This window comes from Nestor notabilis, unplaced genomic scaffold (genome assembly GCF_000696875.1).
Source record: "Nestor notabilis isolate BGI_N333 unplaced genomic scaffold, ASM69687v1 scaffold7875, whole genome shotgun sequence".
Lineage (NCBI taxonomy): Eukaryota > Metazoa > Chordata > Aves > Psittaciformes > Psittacidae > Nestor > Nestor notabilis.
In genome coordinates, this window is record NW_009930689.1 from 20770 (window position 1) to 41562 (window position 20793).

General features: G+C 38.0%; 1 protein-coding gene across 1 annotated transcript in view; it reads left to right on the forward strand.

Annotated features, from left to right (window-relative positions):
- CDKL5 (cyclin-dependent kinase-like 5) overlaps nucleotides 1–20793 on the forward strand; it is a 74222-nt gene that overhangs the window by 10485 nt on the left and 42944 nt on the right. The window contains 1 exon segment of the mRNA XM_010015522.1: nucleotides 19016–19061. Coding sequence (XP_010013824.1) covers nucleotides 19016–19061 — 46 coding nt within the window.

Below are 20793 nucleotides of genomic sequence, written 5' to 3' on the forward strand. Positions count from 1 at the left end.
AATGAAAACTTTCCTAGCTTTTCCCTTTATCTGAAAGCTATAGGCTCTTCTTGGCACATGTATTTTTTTCATCAGTAAGTACTACAGTGTCTTTTTAAACAGTAAGTTGTCCGTCTGAATGTTCTGGTTAAAATAATTCAATTTTCCATGATTGCTCAGTTCTGTGTAACTCCCAATTGGTGGAATACCCTCCATATAGAAAATCTTCTATTCTCTTTGTTTAAAAAATCCTGGAATATGTAACTTCTTTTCAAGTATCATGGTACAGGGAAAAAAGGAAAGTAGTTTCCATTTATGACATTACATCTGTTCTAAATGTGTATAAATACAAAATTTCATGCAAAGAACTTAATAACTGCACTTAGCATATGTAGTGTTTGATCTCAGCTAAATGCTGAAGGGACTAGACAGGCCTGGCATCATAAAATGATGATCAAGAATTTTTGGATACAGTGGGAGGCCAGCTGAGCTCTAGAACAGAGGCTGTTTTGTTAAGATGGCGTAGAGCTCAGTCTTTCTTTAATGGTAGCTGTTGCTGCAGGTTTGCATAGAACTAGAAGCTTTCTTTATGCTAAGTGTCCCTTATACATGTATAACAATTATGAAACTCTCCAGAACACGTGCTTCTGGTTTGCTATACTTAGCTGCACCTGGAGGATAAAGCTTGGTGAGTCTGCTGCTTGCTTTTGATAAGGAACAGTCCAATTGCTAGTTTCATAGGAAAACCAAAACACCCTCTCAATTTGTAAAGTATTTGCTTTTTTATTATATTATTCCTGATTTATTTTCAGTTAGATTGCTAAATTAGACCAATCTTCATGCAAGTCTTTTTAAATCCTAACCCTTTAACGTAATGGCTTAACTTCACCCATTATGAAAGAACACCCAGTTTATGGAATTCTATTATTATTTTTCCAGATGTGCAGCAAAGTGAGGATTTGTGTCTGAATAGCACAGGTAACTCTCTGTTGGAAACACATATACCAACATTGCTCTGAGGTTTATAGTTACTTGCTCCTTAAAAACTTTGATAAAGCATCTTCCATTTATTCATCTATGTGAACTCTAATTTTTGCAGAGAACCACAGCATAGGAAGATTAGTGTAACAAAATTCAGTGTAAATCTTACAGAAGGCAAAGGTGAATATTTGCAGGATGCTGAGGTGGAATGAATTTTCCCCATTCTTTCATGATTTTATTTACTTGTACCCTTATACCCACACTCTTAGAAGTATAAAGGTGTGGGGATGTGCCCACATGGACAATATCTAATTTGGACAGTATCAATGTGCAGGGTGGAGGACGAGTGTAAGTAGCTGTTAAGTCCCATTACATCTCTGGAGTTCCTCTCGATGGTGATGACAAACTAGTTCTTACATCTTTTGTATATATTTTATGTTTAAAAGTTGTCTGTTGCTATGGGATGGTTCTTATTCTCAATCTTGCTTGCTTCAACTTCCATGATTCTGTTATCTGTTCTTCCTTGTTTGGACCTTGTGTTTGAAATGTATGTCTATAATCTGTTTCCCTGATGAACTAGCAAGAGAGAGGCTGGTATGTGTTATAAGCTGCAATCTTGAAGCTGTCCTCCTGTTGTTAGGATGCAGGATCTGCTTGTGAGTCAGCTGTGCTGCAACCTTCTGGGATTGGCATAATGTTTTACTCAATTTTACAATTGAAGCACCATCCTGGGAACACTTTTCTCTGTTATCAATAAAAATTATTCTTGAAACCTTCTTGTGCAGTTTCTTCTCATGCTTGTGCATGTACTCTCTTAATGCCTCTCCCATTATCTTATTCATACTTTTCATACTTAGCCTGGTCTGTTACGTACTTCTGCAGAAGAAACAAGGTGCACAAATACATACGTTCTCTTATTCTGTTCTTGGTTCTTTGTATGAAATTGTGCTGCTTTATTGAGCAACTAAGTTATCAGTTGACCATAGAATGTTTTGAGAGAAAGAAGACTTGGTTTGGGTGCTGCTCTCTCTCCTAATCTTTTAGTTCACAAACAGTGTTTGTAATGTTGAGAACTCCTTTCTGCATCTGTTATGAAGCTTATTTTTACATATAGTTCTAATAACAGATGTTTACCACAGATTCCAGTGTGGTGAAAATTGTGAGGTGTTTTGTTTTTTTGGTTTTTTTTTTTAGACTTAACCCTGGCTGAATAAGGTTACCATTATTATCCATTTTCCTTTTGGCTTTAGAGAGACTTTTTCATTAACTGTGAGGTTTTCAAGTAGAAGAGAGGTAGGTGACATTTGTTAGTGTAATCATGCACTGAGGTGTGGAAAGATGAAATTCTATAGGACCAAAAAAATGTGGTTGGCTGGTTACACCTACCACTTCTTTTGACAGTACACGTCTTGACCAGGAGGCAAGCTATCTTCTTGAAATCAATTAACATTTTCAACAGAGGTGGAGTAATGCCATGTTTATGCACAGAAATATGTTACAGGCAATGCCATCTGCAGAGTAAAGCTGACTAGCTGCTGCTTCTGCAGGATCAAATTTCCTGTGACTGTGTGTGAGAATAATTCATCCAAGTGGTGCATTATCCCTCCCTCCTCCCCCCCAAAAAAAAGTATCAGCTAGTGAAGAATGGTGTTAAGATATGTATACAAGGTAGTATCTGGTGGAATTGCAGCCTGGGCTCTGAACCTGCTCTAATTTTGTCTTTCATGCTTCCACTGCTGTAAATGTTGCTGTAGCAGTAAGGAATTGGAACTATTTGGGGAGCAAAAGAGACTCAGTAGGAACTGCGCTAGTGACCTTTAGGAAGGCTTAAGAGAAGCCAAACAACATCTATACCATGGACTCTACCAGATTTAATTTATTCGTTTTTGTACATATATATATATGAAATTTTATTTAGAAATTCTGGGATGTAGTGCCCCCTTCATCCAGGTTCCCCAAATTACGTAAAATAGAGTCTGCAAACCAGATCTCTCGGCTGCTGTTAGTATCAGTGAAGCAAATCAACAAAATCAACCTGTCTGTAGTATTTCTCACTTTCTCTTCACTACAGTTCTCAATGAAATTGATAGCTTTTAGTTTATGTTACTGAAGATTATCTTTTGTTGCTTGACCAACATCCTTTTGGTTTCAAATGCATACATCAGGGGTTTAGAACTAGATGATCCTCAAGGTCCCTTCCAACCCAAACTATTCTATGGTTCTATGTAGAGAGCCATGCACAAGGGTATACACACATACACGTGCTTGTTTAGACGATGGGTACAGCAAGTGGTCTCTTTTGATCAGTTTTACAAACTGATACTAGCCTGTTCCTTCTGTTGCTTCTTGCAGATTTTTATATCTACTAGCGTATAAGCAGTTTAACAAACTGTTACGTAAGTCCTTTTTATTTTTGTGAATATGAGAACTGAACATTTGTTCCTCAATATGAAACATGAATGGCAATGATTCTGTTGTTTTATCAAAGTATTCAGTAGAAGTATAAAAGTCTTTAATCAAAGTCTGACTAAAAACTTTACAGCTGAAGTCTGTGATTGTATTTTCTCAGCTTTCATTCATCTCTATCTGAAAATCATGTTTCGGGAACTTTCTGAAAAATTATCCTTGTTGCGAAAGCATCTTGTGCTTTTTCCCTAAACATGTTTGCATGAAGGAAGGCAATCTTTTACCACTTCTGAGCTATTAAAAAAAAAAAATGTCAATTTTGGTAGCTTTAGTAAACAGTAAGTCCCAGAGTCTTTCAATGGGAGAGCATGCCTTTTGTGAAAACATCTGGCTAGAAATTAAATTTTGAGGGCATAGTTTATTCTTATAAAGAATAAATCAGTGGAAAGACAAAAGTAAGGGAAGAATTAGGTCCAGGGATCTTTTATTTATGGGTTTATTTAGATTTTTGAGTTAGAGTGGGTGAACAACTAACATTCTACAAGCCACCTTTATCTTTTTGAAGAGGTGGCGATGATTGGTTGTTCAGCCTGGACTACCTGAATGAAAGATGTAAAGAAGAATGGTTTTTTGGGGTTGTTTTGTTTTTTTAATGAGGATTTTCACTGGCTTTAGAATAATTAATGATTCAATTGTTAATGCTCTTTTATATTACTCATCATACCCAGAGCTTTGTCTGTACATCTTAGATCGTAATGTTGGTTAAAATAAAAATCAAAAAAACTTCACATCCAGAATCGTGTCATAATGAAACCAAGTCAGATTTAGTACACTCAAATACAAGCACTTGCCAACAAACTGCTGTTAGAACTATTGTTTATGCTCTGTACCAGCAGAAGGCTTGCTGCTGTATCAGTTTACAAAGGACAGAAGGCAACCTTCTTCTGAAGAAGCTTTTTCATATCTGCACCTAGTTCATACTAAGTACTGTGAAGAAGATCCAAGCTTACTTATACAGTTTTATCTTTTGGATTTTTCTCAGTAATCTTAATTTTTTTTGGTATCCCCTTAATGAAATCTGAAGTAATAGTAGTATTAAGTATAAATGAGAAATTTTACTAAGAAAAAAATTTTAAACCTTTATTCCACAAAGAACGCTAAAAGCTTCTCCAATGGTTACTTCCCCCTGCCCCCCTCCCCACTTCCATTTAAATGAGTCTTAAAATGCCTTGGAACTGAGAGAAATGTAGCTCTAGGAGATCAATATATAACACACATTCTGAATCCATATTTTTCTTATGACAGCCTCTCATGTTAACCTTTATGCTCTTATGCAAAGATCTTGTCTGAAACATTCTTCTGGGAGCTTTACATAAGGAAAGGAGATATTTCTAATAGGGCACTGTTTATAAGTTATTTAAGGCTTTATTGATCCAGGTAGTACCTTCAATTATACCAGGAAAAGGAAATGCGAAGCTTATAGCAGAGATATGTATAGCTTCATGAAGATAGTCATCAAAGAACATGTTCTCTAATGTGCAGGTTAAAGAAGAAAGATGAGCTTCAGAAATTCTGGTCTTACTGCTAGCTATGCCAGATTGCTTTGTGGGATGTGAGAATTGATGCTGCACAGTTACGTTGGCAATGTAGAGGTTCTTACTTCAGTAGCACAGTTGGGAATACTTTATTTGTGTTTCCAGCATGCGTATTACAGACACAATCCAATGGACTGAGATGTTATTAATTTAGCAACAGAACTCAAAAAACACTGATACAGAGAAGGTAATATCTCTGAAGTTGTGTTGATAACTATTTCTGAAATGTACCTTAAAACCATGTGTGTGCATATGAGTTTGTGTGTATGTGGGGAAAAAAGAAAAGAAAAAAAACAAAACCAAACAGGCAGAAGGGTTGCAAAGTTAAGTAACTTGGGTGGAATTAATCTCACCCACTGTTTCAGTGCGTAGGTCTTGCATAACTGATCTCCCTAGTTTTTGTAAATTGAGAGAGTCCAACATCCGAAAAGCAATTCTTAACATCTGGAAATTATTAAAATCAGTAACCTTCTGGCTGAATCTTCTCTCCTTGCCATGCTTTTACTAGCTGTGGAGAAAGCCTTGACAATGCACATTGGATATATAACACTTAGCTGGCTAAAGCTAAATGAGATGGACTCAACAGTAGGGAATATTTGAGGATTTCTGTGAATTTGAGTTTTTTAAACACACAATACACTTGTTCTCAGTTTAAATTTAGCTTTAGATATTGCTATTTCTATTTTAGACCTGGAAAAGGGCTTTAGTTACTTTTGTGCACCAGTAGTTCTAATAAAAGAATGCTGCCTTTTCCGTCAAATACTGCCATCCTTATATATAAACTTACTTTTCTGCACATAATTTTCCAGACTTCTCAAATACAAAATTCATCATATAACACCATATGGATACCCACGCAGTTGTCACACAGCTGTCAGCTTCTAGTATTTGAGATGGTGTAACTAGTAACCCGTTGCCTTCATCTCCCGTGCATACCAGAACTCTGTGGAATGAGACTCATACGTGGTTTTAGTGGGTTTGCAGCTATTTCCGAATTCTTACCATTCCTCTTCTTTCAGTAAAACTAGGTTCCAGTAAAATTTTAGAGCTCACATTCAGTTACTTGTTATGCTGGTTTTAATACTGACTCCAGGTGCCTTATCCTAGTTCCTGCATCCAGTCAGTTTTCAGCCTGCATTTGTCTGCCTTCTTTTTCTTGCCTTTTTAGCCTATGTATTCCCTGACCCTCAGCTCATCATTCTACACTTTTTTTTTTATCCTCTCTCCCCACGTTTCCAGTGCTATTTCAAGGCACTATTTTCCTTCTCCTTTTCCCAAGAAATATTCATTTGTCATGTTTGGACAAACTTTCACAATTCTGTGTATCTTTTTTTCCTGGCTCAAAAGCACATGTGTGTGTGCAAGATCTAAAAGTGGGATGTGTTAGATAATCTTGTCAGTAGGGGCAATTTTTGTTAGAATGGGCTTTTTTTTAATCTTCCTGGAACTTCTGTGATGTTTAGGCTTTTTTCTCCTTTTTGAGATATAAAAGAAAATATACCCATCTAGTCATGAGGCTTTGGATGCTGCAGAAACTGCCTGAAATAAGTCTACAAACTCTTTTTCTCAATTTAGCTCTGAAGCTGAAATTTAATCTGTTTTTATGAAGACTTAGCTGACATTTCTTCATCATCTATTAGTAGTAACAGAAGTCTCCCTTGCGTGCAGATTCCTTTATTTCCTCGTGTACATTCTGCTTCTCAAATTAACTGATATAGAGGCAGCCCTCCTGTTCTTCTGTCCTCCGCAAAAGCTAACAGTAAAACCTGTATGTGCTTGAGGAATGAATCCTGCCTTGCTGTCTCTTTTAAAGCAGTTTGGATTGAATTTTAATCCTTAAAGCTATTCTATGAAGAAGAGAAAAATCTCTAAAAGGAATGCAGTTTTGAGTGCTTGGCAGAGCAAAATGGCAGTTGTCTTAAGATGTTCTTCTAAAGGCTGCACTGTCTGTATAATCCTAGAGGAAAAAAAAGCCTTTCCTTCTCTGCAAACCTGCAGGTAAAAACCTTGAGAAGAAATTAAGGTGTCCACTGAAGCCCATATCAATATTCAGACTGGAAAATAACTTAAACCCCAAACAGCTAAATTGAAAGGGAATTAGGGAAGAGCATTGTTCTGTAGAACATCCATCAGACTGGTAGGGAAGGAGAGAGAACTGATCAAGAAATGTCAGAAAAAATTATCCTGGTTTATTATAATGCTAAAAGAATTAAAAAAATTGAGTACAAGAAAATAGTACCAACTTGCATTTATAGAGCTTTCCCTGTTACAAGTTTGTCCTAGAATTTTGCTTTCATAACAACATAATGTCAGCAAAAATATCTCTTAATTGAGGAAAAAAACCCGAACAACTGAACAGAAAAAAGATGTCTTTTTGTAAATGCATTGAAATCCTTAAGGAAAAAAAAAAAAAAATACTGTTGTCTATTGGAATATGTAGCCAAAGAGCTGAGGACAGAAACTACAGGTGGAATTTTTCTGTTCAAACTTATCATCCCTTCCCTAGAGAACAGCACAAAAATCTTACCGTTAAAGATCTAAAAGACGTGAAAGGGGTGTTTGTGAGCCTTAGTGCCTCTTGAGGACAAGGGAGATACTATATGAGAGAGAGGATATGGAAATGCACCGAAGGTGCTAGCTGCATTAAGTAACACCTTTTACCTGCTAAATTGCATGGGCAAGATGATGTCGCACTATAAGATGATGTCGCACTATTTTGCGTGAATAAAATGGGGGGGGGGGGGAAGAAAAAAAAGGAAAACAGTTTTCAGTGCAAAACCTTTTTGGGTTTTTCCCCTTCCTCCTCCCCTTAATTGGAAACAGTGAACTAAAAATTTCTCATCTTTGGGATTCTAGACAAGAACAATATTGTAGCTTGGGCTTTTTCCCAGATGTGGAAAGCTTATCATTACTAACAGTTACTCTTTTTCAAATTAACATATCAAACCCAAAAATAATGTCAACCATAGCTCTTGCTCCTGTTCCAGAGCAGATCTGGAATGGCTATGTTGTTTCTGAATAGATGATTACCACCTCTTGTGGTTTAATGCCCACTCCAGAATACGGAGGAGTTGCTGCCATTTGTGCATGAGAGGGGAAGTTGAAGTTAGGGCAAAACTCATGTGTACATCTGCAGCATGGAAATGACAGTAGCTGCTGCTGGTTTTATTGTGGGTTTTTTTTTTCCTCAGCACCAAGATAGACAATTTTTCTTTTGGAGATGGTGGTAAACTGAGCAAACTAAGGTTGGGAAATCCTATTCTAGGTTGTGCTCTAAACCAAAAGTTTACTTAATATTTGAAAATTGTTAAAGTTGGATTCATGCTGGGGCTTTATGATGGATGGATACAAGTACTTTAGGAAAGATGAGCTCAAGAGACAAAGTAGGGGGTGAGGTTTCCCTTTGTGTTAAAGATTGTCTCAGACTATGGCGGATCTGGGATGTTGTGGTTGAGAGCCTGTGGTTCAGAATTAGAGCTGAAACCAGAAACTGTGGAATTGTATCAGGACTTTGTTGCTACTAGATCCCTATGTTTAGGTTACTGAATCATGTCTTGAGTGTTGGTCAACTTAGAGCTCCAGCTCTGCTTGTTGTAGTAGAAGCTTGAAGACAGAACTCACATGCAAGTATTTGAATTTACATGTCTTCCTCTCAAACTGAATTCTACCTGAAGAGTTTCAGCCTCAGGAACTTGCTTGACAAGTTTCCTTTGGCTTATAGTAGGTCTTGTTTTACAGATTAAAGAAAATGCCTGTGTCGTGGTTCAAGCCCAGCTGGCCACTTGGAACCACGCAGCCACTCACTCACTCCCCCCTCTTCCTTCCTCCCCCCGCTCCCGGAGGGATGGGGAGGAGAATCGGAGGAATGTAACTCCCACAGGTTGAGATAACAGCTCTCCAGTAACTAAGGTATAATACAAACCACTACTGCTACCAATAATAATGATAAGAGGAATAACAAGGGAAAAGGACACAACCGCTCACCACCTGCCAAACGATACCCAGCCAGACCTGAGCAGCGATCTGGGCCTTCCGGGTAACTCCCCCCAGTTTCTATACTGGGCATGACGTGCTGTGGTATGGAATAGCCCTTTGGCCAGTTTGGGTCAGGTGTCCTGTCTCTGCTTCCTCCTGGCTTCCCCTCCTCCCTGGCAGAGCATGAGACTGAGAAAGTCCTTGGTCAGAGTAAACATTACTGAGCAACAACTAAAAACGTCGGTGTTATCAGCATTGTTCCCAGACTGAAAGTCAAAAACACAGCACTGCACCAGCTACTAAGGAGGAGAAAAAATGACTGCTGTAGCTGAACCCAGGACAGCCTGTCAGACTGTTGACAAGAAAAATGACAAAAATTTTAAATGTGGAAGTACCAGATTAAAAAAGAAAAATTGTAACAATTGCAAAAATAAAGATTTCAAAAAAAAAAAAAAGCTGATGAACTTCAGAAGTTTAGCCAATCATGCTGAAACTATTTTGACACTCAAAGTTGAAATAATAGCACTGAAGACTTTGGCACTGGTGCATGTTTTGAAAAACAAACCAAAGATTTTCCAGTCAGTTATACCTAGTCTTGAGTTACGAAATGCCGAGTGAAGGAACATTACATTAGTGATAACAAATAATTAAGAAATACAGTGTAATTATAAATGTCTTGCTGACCTCTGCATTTATGGAGATATCTTAAAGGAAGCCGTAAAGTTAGTACAGGTTGTCTTCCTGCCTTTTCCACTTTGTTATCACTTGTACTCCAAGTGTCAAGATTATGCTATAAGAAGTTATTTAATAATGCTGGTATCTGCCCAATGAAGTATTGCAATATTTATAAATAGCTTTCTTATTATTCCACAAATTTTCACAATTTCCAGTATTAACAGACAAAAAAATCAAATAGAACTGAAAGAGGACTGAGGTCTGAAATTGAAATTACTATTGTTGACATTTCAGTATCAGAGAAAAATTATAACCATTTACTGAATTTGGTTACTGTTTTACATCTAGTGTTGGATTAAACAATACCGCCAAATGGTACAGATTAGTGCTATAAGGGGATGAAATGAAGGCCAGATTATTAAAAAAAAAACCCACCAAAAAAAAAGATACAATAATACTAGTTTACCATGAACAGCCAGAATAGCTGTATTTATAGTATCTAAAAGCTGCTTTTTATTCCAGACCCTTTTCATTACACTATTGTACAAATTCTTTGGGAATAAAAATTTACTTTCTTGCTTGGAGAAAATTGTGAATAAATATGAAAAATCCATTTGGAGCAATGAAAGCTTCAATGCTAACCACTGTCATAAGCCTAGTAGTTGATAGAAAATACAGAAAGGGTGCAGTTCCTTTAAGTGTTCTTTTCAGGGTAGTGTTTTAGGGTTGCAAGACTGTTTAAATGCTAATGTTATAACCTTGGGTTAAAGGAATGCTAATTGCCATTGTTTATGAAGAGCCAGCATTCAGCATAATGTAGGAGGCTGGGAGAATTTGCACAGAACTAACTTCAGTCTAGAGAGATGAGCCTCACCCCAGGCTTCCTTGGGAGTCTAGGGAAGACATTTCCTCCATTTATGCAGAGGTGACTGACAGCACCTTAACTTTAGTCCTGCTCTGAATCACTCCGTGCACCTCTGCTGATCTTAAATGAAAGTGGGAGGTACTTGCCTTCAAGGCTGAGATTAGTGTTTGGAACTTATGTGGAAAATAGAAGGAACCCCCCCCCCCCCAGACCATAAATTGGTAGATTTAAAGTTTTTGAAGACTGTAAGATGCATATGTTGTAATGCACTCCTCAGGATTCAGGTGTGCCTCCTAATAACTGCTCAAAGCAGAATCAGCTATAGCAGATTGCTCCAAATATTGTCCTGGTTGAGTGTGAATATCTCTAATGCTACTCAGAATGTCTCCAGGCATGGGGACACTGAAGGCTGGTTGAGAGGTGCCTTCCAGCCCCAACTGTCCTGCGAGCCTGTAAACTTACTGCAGTCTGGAGAGCCTCTGCCACAGCAGAGGGGGGACCCTTTGGTCTCTCTCAAACCTGCCATGGGGGCTGGGGCAGGTCAGAGGAGGGCCCAAATCTGTGAGCCTGAAACAAGTGGGTCACGCATGGCTTACGGATTCATCCCATGGTTGGGTGAGAAATGCTTGCTGTTTATGATTCCCTTAAATTACACTTGATTTAAACCAGACAAGTAAAACTTGTAATGCAAACGTTTACTTGTAACGTTTGAACAGACAACACAGTTATTGCAAGTGTTTATGAAAGACATAAAGGAATCAGAGAAACTGTTTCAATCTGCTTGCATTTTTTAAAAAAGCAATCTCTTTCCATTGCTGCACACACTTATTGGTTGTTTCCTGACAAACTGGTAGCTAAAGGTTTTAGCCTTTTCGTATCCTTTTTTCCCCAGTGGAATAAGCTAAGCTTTTATAGCTGTTCCTCCTCAGAAATCGTCTAGTGGGTCCAGAGTGGTTTAGGCTTTCTCTAGTCCTTCTCTTATTCTTCCTCAACTAGGAGACAGTGTAGCCATCTTTAAAAAGGGTATGTGAAGTATATAAATCTCTATTCTATTAAGAGTCTTCTGCACTTAGCTGGTTAGTAAATAACATTCTGCTTTCAAGAGATATGAAATTGATTTGTTGTATTCATTCTGGATGCTTCTTCTCAAGTAAACTAACAGGTATGCGTTGGAAAAATTCTAATCCATTTTTCAGTAAATAGAGGCATTGTGATAACTCAGACATACAGTTCTGTTAGTATTTACCAGAGGCTCTGTCTCTTCCTAAAAATAAATAGGACTTCTGGATTAGGAAGCAATTTCCTGAAAGTTCTACTATGCTAAGAGTGATATTTCGTATATAAACAAGTGTGGGATTTAACTGAAAAATAGGAGATTTACAATTTTCTCAAGGGAGAAATACAGGATTAAAACAGAGAAACACCTCTTGATGGAAATTCCTTGAAGTATTTTAGGTGTACAAGAATACACAGTGCTATGACTTACACTTTCCAATGTCAAACTCTTTGAAAAAAGAAATTAAATCCATCATCTTGCACATCTCTTTTCTACAGAGAATATTCTAAGATACTCCACTAGATTTTGAAAATAATGTTTCAAAATTGCCAGCACCTAATGTTTAGAAGTCTTGAGAAGACAGGAAGCTGTCTTTTTATCTGTAAGTACTGTCCAAAGGTGGCAGTGTTCTAAGGCAGAATGCAAATGGACTCAGGACAGCACCTGGATGATATCTTAAGGATCTGATTTACATGGATGTAATGATGCCTGTTAACTCTCAGAACCTGCACTGCAAGGTAGCTTGATGTAAGTCTAAAGTCTTATCTAATGACAAATGTTACATTTATACATTAGCATAGATTGATACATTAATCAATACTGACTAAAATGCTAATATTTTCTGTTCTTGCTTTGAGAGTAACTTTGAAAAATTAATTTACTCGTTTTTAAAAAATTCATTTTGAGTAACTAATGAAAAATAAATGCTTTGCTATTTTGTAATGGTTTCATGGGCTTCTTTTGCCTCACTGGTGATTGCTTCATGTTCTGTGATTTTTGCTAGAATCAAGATGATTGAAAGATCGATTCTAGACACTTAAATGTTGAGGAACATAATAATGCTTGTGCAAATAGAAGAAAAACTGTACTATATTCAGAAAAGGCACTAGCCAAGCGATGTATTTGGCTGAATTTTGTTGATTTTTTTTTTTTTTTTTTTTTTTAATGTTGCAAACTAGATTTATGGATGTAGTTATGGTTTGGTGAGGATGAAATCACAGTCTCTTGCTTGCTTCTAAATTATTTTTATAAAATGTAAATATCTATAAGGAGAGAATATGATCAATTTAACAATTTCTAGCAGACATTAAGCATGCATTTTATCTTTAGGTCTTACAGCCTCATACTTGTACAGACAGAAAACATGAGCCAATCATAGAACACACCAGATCATGTCTTAATATGCCACTTAATATATCAGCATAAAACCCTGATGTGATGCACTAGATATTGCTTGAGCAGCACTGCGTGAGTTAAAGCAGACACGTGCCACTTGACCATGGAACATGCTCAGTATTGGCTATTGCCATCTCTTCTCATGTTTGTTGGTTTTTATAAACACTATTCTTTTGGTTGCTTAAAGAAAACACACTTAAGAAATTCCTGCAGTCACATAGGATGAGGCTGTAAATTATAGCTGAACGATGTAACTTTCTGAAGGACATAATCTTATCTATTTTTCAAGAATCTTTCTGTGTACCTATTTGTGTCAATTTTTCCTTGATATGCAAAAGAAAAAGGAAAAACAGTCCTAACAGAAATGTTTGAAGCAAAATAGGGACAAGCATTTGAAGATCATTTTTCTTTTCCCCCTCACATGATATTTTCAAGAACAGCGTATAGTTTGGCAGGATGTGTTTCTCTTTCTATGGAAGAATGGTTATAGTTCTGAGATCTTGAGCTGTGAGGAGTAGCACTTTTGTCCTTGAGTATTCCCATCATTAACACCAAGCATCTTTCTAGAAAACAATGGAGATGCATTTCGGCTCTAGAAAAGCGCTGTTATGTCATATGCATTATGTAGACACAATGGAAAAATAGGGGACCTCTATCCTTTAAAAGAGATAAAATTAAATGCTTTCAAATCAGGGAACTCTTCTAGTGTGATACTGCTGATGGGAAACATCAGGTGCTACAATCTTGTGAGGAAACCTGGGAGAGAAATCTCTGAGTGGCTAGCAGAAGTGCTGTAAGAACTGCTCAGCTCCCACATGGATACCTACCTCTCATCTGTGGCTAAGTAGACAGACAGTAAATCATATTTTTAATTCAGGTGCAATTTCCATGCATATTTTGAGGTAAAGGGCCGAGATCTAACATGAAGTCATTCCCATCTCCAAGACTGCAGATATGCTTTTACTGTGAACAAGTATCTCATTTGTCCTCTCTCTCTATATATCTATATATAAAACAAATAGAAGAGACACAGACTAAGAAATTTTTGTTTTACCCTTATTAAATGGTATTAACAGGTTTGTACATGGAGAAGAGAGATATTTTGCCCCATTTTAGACACAGGTAGTAACGGAGTCTGAATAATCAGTTTATGTACATCCTTTTACGCAAAGTGTTTTAGTAACATCTATTGTATACTTCACTGTAAAACAGTGCTTTTCCTACAGTTTTATAACATAAAATGTTCACAACATGTGCTCAATAAGCAGAGGTAATACTAATGCTAAGATAAAATTTACTTGTGCTTTTGCAAATTTGCTGTTGCCTCAAAATGTAAAGTGAAACATTGAGGGCAGAATTTTTTAGTAGAACAAGATAATGAGATGCTTAGTAATAAATGCACTTCATGATATAAGCTAGTAGTAGAGATCAGAAAGCTATTAAGTGTTCCATAAAGAGCACAGAATATTTAGTATTTCTAGAGTTTTTTTCTTTCCTTGGTGTTCATTGAGGGCTCAAACATTGAACCAACTACTAAGAGCTTATCTACCTTGACAATACATTAATTGGATATAAGAATTTTCCATGCTTGGAGTTGGATACTAAGCTATTGTCTAAAGAGGTTTCCACAGTCAGACTAAACATTATTTTCAGTAATGTCCTGTTTCAGACAGGGTTTTTTCTGTCTTAAAAAAAAACCCAAAACCAAAAACTTCTTGAAAAAAAAAGCTGTTTTAGAGAATGACAATTCTATTTTGGAGAATTGCAATTTGGCCTGTTTTGGAAGAGCAGAGAACCAGATCCACAAAAGAGCTCCAGAAGGACTTTCAGTAACAAAGTCTAAATTTGATCAGTGAAGAATTTTTCAGATTCTCACAGGTGTGTCAATTTTCACTGTTGAATTCCCTCACTGCTCACAGCTCTGCTTTTCTTTGTGTCTCCATTTGTGTTGATCTTCTCAGGGCTTAGAAATGTGATGTCTGTTTGCTTTTCATGTCAGTACTTGTTTGAAACTTCAGGTTTGGCCTGAACCCGGGACATATGCACAGTAATATTCAGTGTCCTTGTATCTATTTTAGCTTTGGCTTCACTGCTTCACTAGTAGCTCATGCCTAGAGAACACCATTTAGATAGGATGAGGTCCTCCAAGTAAACCTAGACAAGAATGTCCCTCCCTAAGGAGAAACAAAATGTTACTACTGCAGCTTCTCAAAGCACCTGTTGTCTAGTCTCATTTTTGGTATTGTTTCGCTTTGCATTATTTGATTAAGTTTTTTGTTGTTTGTTTTTGTGTTCTTTTTTTAAGATAGGGAATATGTCATGTATAAATTCTTGGTTGCTTAATTATGACACCATTAATTATTTTAATGAGGAAATACAAGTGAACTGTTTGGGTAACCTTTTCCTCCATATGTGTGTTGGTGAAGTCTTTCTTTTCCTGTTCTTCATAGAGCCATTTGTGCTTTAAATACCATGAGCATTCAAAATTCTATAGGACATTTGATAGCATATCTAGCGTATCTTATGTAACTCTTTCTACAACTGTGACCCAAGAGCTTTTAAAATTTAATTTCCAAAACAATCACATTCACTGTACACACGAGGGACAGCAGCATATGGCAGAGAAGCCATGTGGACTACATTTCTTGAATGGTGCAGAATTGCTGTCTGTGTGAGGCAACAGCTCTTAACTCCTACCTTTCTTTCAGTGTACTTAGCCATTACTTTGAGAATGAACATACAGCCTTTTGATAGTTGCTGAAACGTCTACAGATTTTTCTTTTCCTCCATGTGAAATAAAAATGTAAAGCTAATGGATGAATCTGGCTCATCTGCAAAGTGGTATATGCACACTGTCTAAACATAGGCATATTACAGTTAGCAGAGACTTTTGAGGGCAATTACGGTGTTTCTTTTCTGAAAAACCTTTCAAAAGCTTAATTAGCCAAAGCACCTAACAGCAGATAGCAGAAGTCAAATAAGCTAAATTTACGCATCCTCTTAGCACTGTTCTTTCATAATGCTAGTAACTATTGCTATTATTACTATAGTTAGAGTTAATAACTGTAACAACTTAGTAGTAACAATATCATAGAATCATAGAATAGTTTGAGTTGGAAGGGACCTTAAAGAACACCCAGCTCCAACCCTTCTGCCACAAGCAGGGACACCTTCCACTAGACCAGGTTGATCAAAGCCCCATCCAACCTGGCCTTGAATGCTTCCAGATATGGGGCATCCGTAACTTCCCTGGGCAACCTGTTCCAGGGCCTCACAGCCCTCATAGTAAAGAATTTTTTCCTAATATCTCAATCTACCCTCTTTCAGCATAAAGCCATTACCCCTTGTCCTATCACCCATGTAAAAGTCCCTCCCCAGATTTCTTGTAAGCCTTCTTTAGATACTGGGCTGCTCTAAGGTCTACCCGGAGCCTTCTCTTCTCCAGGCTGAACAACCCCAGGCCTTTTGGCCTGCCTTCATAGAAGAGGTGCTGCAGCCCTTGGACCATCCTTGTGGTCTCCTCTGGAACTGCTCAAGCAGGTCCACATGCCTCTTGTGTTGGGGGCCCCAGAGCTGGATGCAGTACTCCAGGTAAGGTCCCACAAGAGCAGAGCAGAGGGGGAGAGTCACGTTCCTCGACCTGCTGGCCATGCTTCTCTTGATGCAGCCCAGGGTACGGTTGGCTTTCTGGGCTGCAAGCACACACTGAAGCTGGCTCATGTTGAGCTTCTCATCAACCAACACCCCCAAGTCCTCTACAGGGCTGCTCTCAACCCATTCTCTGCCCAGCCTGTATTTGTGCTTGGGATTGCCCCGACCCAGGTGCAGGACCTTGCAGTTTTACTATAGTTAGTAAAATAGTCTGTTCAGTTTAGTTTAGACCATTCAGTTTGTAAGCTTCCCAAAATAAAAATCTTTAGGAACTGTATTTGACATAAAAAGATATAGACAAGCCTTTCAGAATCACTCTGAGCCTAAAACGCATATTATCTCCTCAGTTCTGACATCCCTTTCATTGCTGTTCTGTAATTGGTTGAGCAAGGGGTAGTGCTTTGAGCTTTTTATTATCTCAGCCGAATTTATGCAATCTACCAGCCTGTCCTGGGTTCAGCTACAGCAGTCATTTTTTCTCCTTCTTAGTAGCTGGTGCAGTGCTGTGTTTGTGACTTTCAGTCTGGGAACAATGCTGATAACACCGATGTTTTTAGTTGTTGCTAAGTAATGTTTACTCTGACCAAGGACTTTCTCAGTCTCATGCTTTGCCAGAGAGGAGGGGAAGCCAGGAGGAAGCAGAGGCAGGACACCTGACCCAAACTGGCCAAAGGGGTATTCCATACCACAGCACGTCATGCCCAGTATATAAACTGGGGGGAGTTACCCGGAAGGCCCAGATCGCTGCTCGGGTCGGGCTGGGTATCGGTCGGCGGGTGGTGAGCGGTTGTGTCCTCTCCCCTTGTTATTCCTCTTATCATTATTATTGGTAGCAGTAGTGGTGTGTATTATACCTTAGTTACTGGAGAGCTGTTATCTCAACTCGTGGGAGTTACATTCCTCCAATTCTCCTCCCCATCCCTCCGGGAGCGGGGGGAGGAAGGAAAAGGGGGGAGTGAGCGAGCGGCTGCGTGGTTCCAAGTTGCCGGCTGGGTTTGAACCACGACACAGCCTTCAGATTAGACCAGTGTATGTGACAGGTAGGTTTCGGAGGCAGAAAACCAACATAATGCTTTTAAGTTTTCCTCATAGGTGTTATGAGTAATGATCAAAGGATTTTTTTTTTAAAGGTGCAAATTATACACACACACATGTATATTCTTACATTCGTTTGCAAACGTTTTTTTAAATTTATTTTTATTCGTAGTAGTATTGATTTTCATTTAAAGGCCTTAAAAGGCATTATTCACTATCTGCAGTAGTCTTTCCAGATGCTTTGATTTTAAATGGGATCAGGTGTTTCATGTGTTACGATGATTTGAAATGAAAAATTGAGTAAATTATTGTTTTATTCAATACTTGTTTACACACATGTCTTCAGGTATTCCAAAAAGGCTTCACTTTTTTATTGCTGTTCTCCAATCCAGGCTTTGTATGTTATTAATAGTGGCATATTTTTGGTTGTTTGGGTTTTCTTAACTGTGATGTTTGGAACAGGTGTGTAAGCTTGATCCAGCTTGAGAAGTAACCCAGATACCCTACCACCTGTCTGCTCACACACCCTTACTCTGTGACCTTAAAGCTTCTTCCCCACCATGTAACTAAAATTCAGGCACTGTACCATTGTATGAACAGACCTGCACTAGTCATGTCATGTTGGCTGCATTTTGGCCATGTGCTAAATGTGTTTCTGTTCACACAACAAGAGAAAAATGTCACCTGTGGTGATGAGGTTTGGTGAGAATAGAGAATACAAGAGGAATGCAAAGGCAGGCAGGTGTTTAGAAGTTATCACCTATGATCATGTAGTAGTCACCGATTAAGACTTTTTGACACAATTAGTGATTCTGCTTTTGGATAGGCTTCCCTTAAGATAACAACTTTTTTTTTAAGAAGGCACAGAGAATTTGCTTTCCTAAAATCATGTTCTTTGTGGATATTTGAACTTTGAAATCCCAAAACTTTTGGCAACCAAAATTACAGGTCTCGTTGTAAGCGTTAGTCACATGCTACTACAGTATTTTCATTTCAGCTCACAGAGATAAGCACCCACATTCAAACTTTGGTCAGATTAAGCATTGTTCATCGTCAGTATTTCAGAATAACCAAACAACAAGAGTCAGAGGAACAACTCTTCTGAAAATTTAATTGATATCTGATACAAGGCATTTAAATATGATTTTTTGGCCTTTGACTTTGTTTTCTTCACACCGGGGTTCCTAATTGTGACATATCTGCAACATGTGGTTTTGTATTGCACTTGGCCTGATCACTGAGGAGTTTACCAGATTTTTAATTAATTTTGTTTCACATTGTGAAATTTCTCTGGATGCTTTTTTTTTTTCTTTGTCTGATGCTCAGGGGAAAAAAGCAACAGACAAACAAGAGAAAACAGCAGATCTTGCTCATTTCCCTTTCTTTGCTTTTGTTTTACAGGAGACACATGAAATTGTGGCTATCAAGAAATTCAAAGACAGTGAAGGTAACCTTTTCTGCTGCCTAATCTTTCATGAAGATAACTACATTGTTAATATCTCTGCAGTTAAAATAAGAAGACTCATATATCAGGACATGATTTAAAGATGATAATGATTTATTAGCTCTGTGACTGTTCAAGGCACTTGATCATTCATACCTGCCTAGGGACTGCATTATATACTCCAACTAGATAACTACCTTTCTTTCTCGGTCCATCCATCTTAATATGGCTGAGATTGCTTTGTCATACACGGTAGTAAGATCTACTACTTGGAGAGTGGATGTGATCAGAAAATGGCTAAAAATCCTTGTAGTAGGGCTTTCAGAGTCTTTGGGCTTTATCACCCTTCATCTATGGGAGGGGATCTAAATGTTAGGGGAAATTGAACGGGTAAATGAAGGAGATGGAGAGAAGTCACTGGGAAGTTCTGTGGCATGAACTGGAATCAAGGAGCTCTCAGGGATCTGTGGGAGGATTTGAGGGAGCAGGGTGGTGAGGCAGAGGCTCTGTCCCGCCTTCAGCAGACTGCACTCCTCACAGGAAACTTGCTCTTTGCCTCCTCACAGCAGCTTCTGTAAACCCTCCAGTATTGCTGAGTTTGCTGAGAGAGGGGAAGAGCCACTTCCTACAAGGCTTACTGTTGCTGGCAAAGTGGATAGCACAAAGCAGGACACGTGGAAATTATTGTAGGGCTGCACATGCTTATTCCTCATGCAGCAGTAATAAACCTAGAGATTTGTATAAGGCAATACTGGCTCTCTGACCTGAGCATGTTGGAGGACAGTGAATCCTAGTACCCTATCGTAGGCAAAATTGGCAATTAACCATGAAAGCAACTACCTACCTTGCATACATCAGAAGTTAATCCTGATCCCTAATGGCTTAGCAAAACCAGAAGGAGAAGCCAAGTATGAAGTAATAAGAGGATTCATCCCAGTCTGAGGCAATGCAGCTATGATTTGCCATATACCAAGGCTTTAGCTGAAAGCTAATGATGTGGTTTAAGGAAACAGCAATCAGTTCATTTCAGCAAACTTTTCTTTTTTCTTATTGTTATAGGATTGCTGTTGGCCATGGAAGTGTGGTTACAAGGACTGTAAATTTCAGTCAGCTAGATATAGCAGTCTGATTTGTGTCTGTTTTATGCAATGCAAACTCTGTGCTTTGCAGCTGATTTTGCCAGATACTTGAAGAGTATATTTGATGAAATTTTTAGCACCTCTATTCAGAAATCTGTTTTAATTCCCTGCTAAAGAGTGTAGAAGTTAAATTAATTGTGGTGACCATTTTGACCAGCTCATGTGAGTACTTCAGAATTGCTTTTTGGAACTTGATATGGCTATTCAGTATAGATCCTAGGCAGTAAATCTCAATATTAAGCCCTGAAAAGGATTATTTTATTAGCCTGTCTACCAAAAAATGAAAATGAAACCCACAGCAATCCAAGAGTTTACATAATACTAGTTATGTATGACTGATGAATGCTTTTTAGAGTTGTAGCTAGTTGTTTGCAAGTTTCTGGAAATATGATGGTTCTTTTGATGGATTTGATTCAGCCGATTTCACATCTGTCTTGTCAATATAGTAATTCATTAGAAATCTGAATATAACGTAATTGTTTCTATTGCCATTTTTGTGTCACTGAATTTTTGCTGCTTTCTAACATATGCATGCTAAATACTCTGGAAAGAGCGTCTCTAGTTATAGATGAAATTATGTAATCAGGCTGATGCAA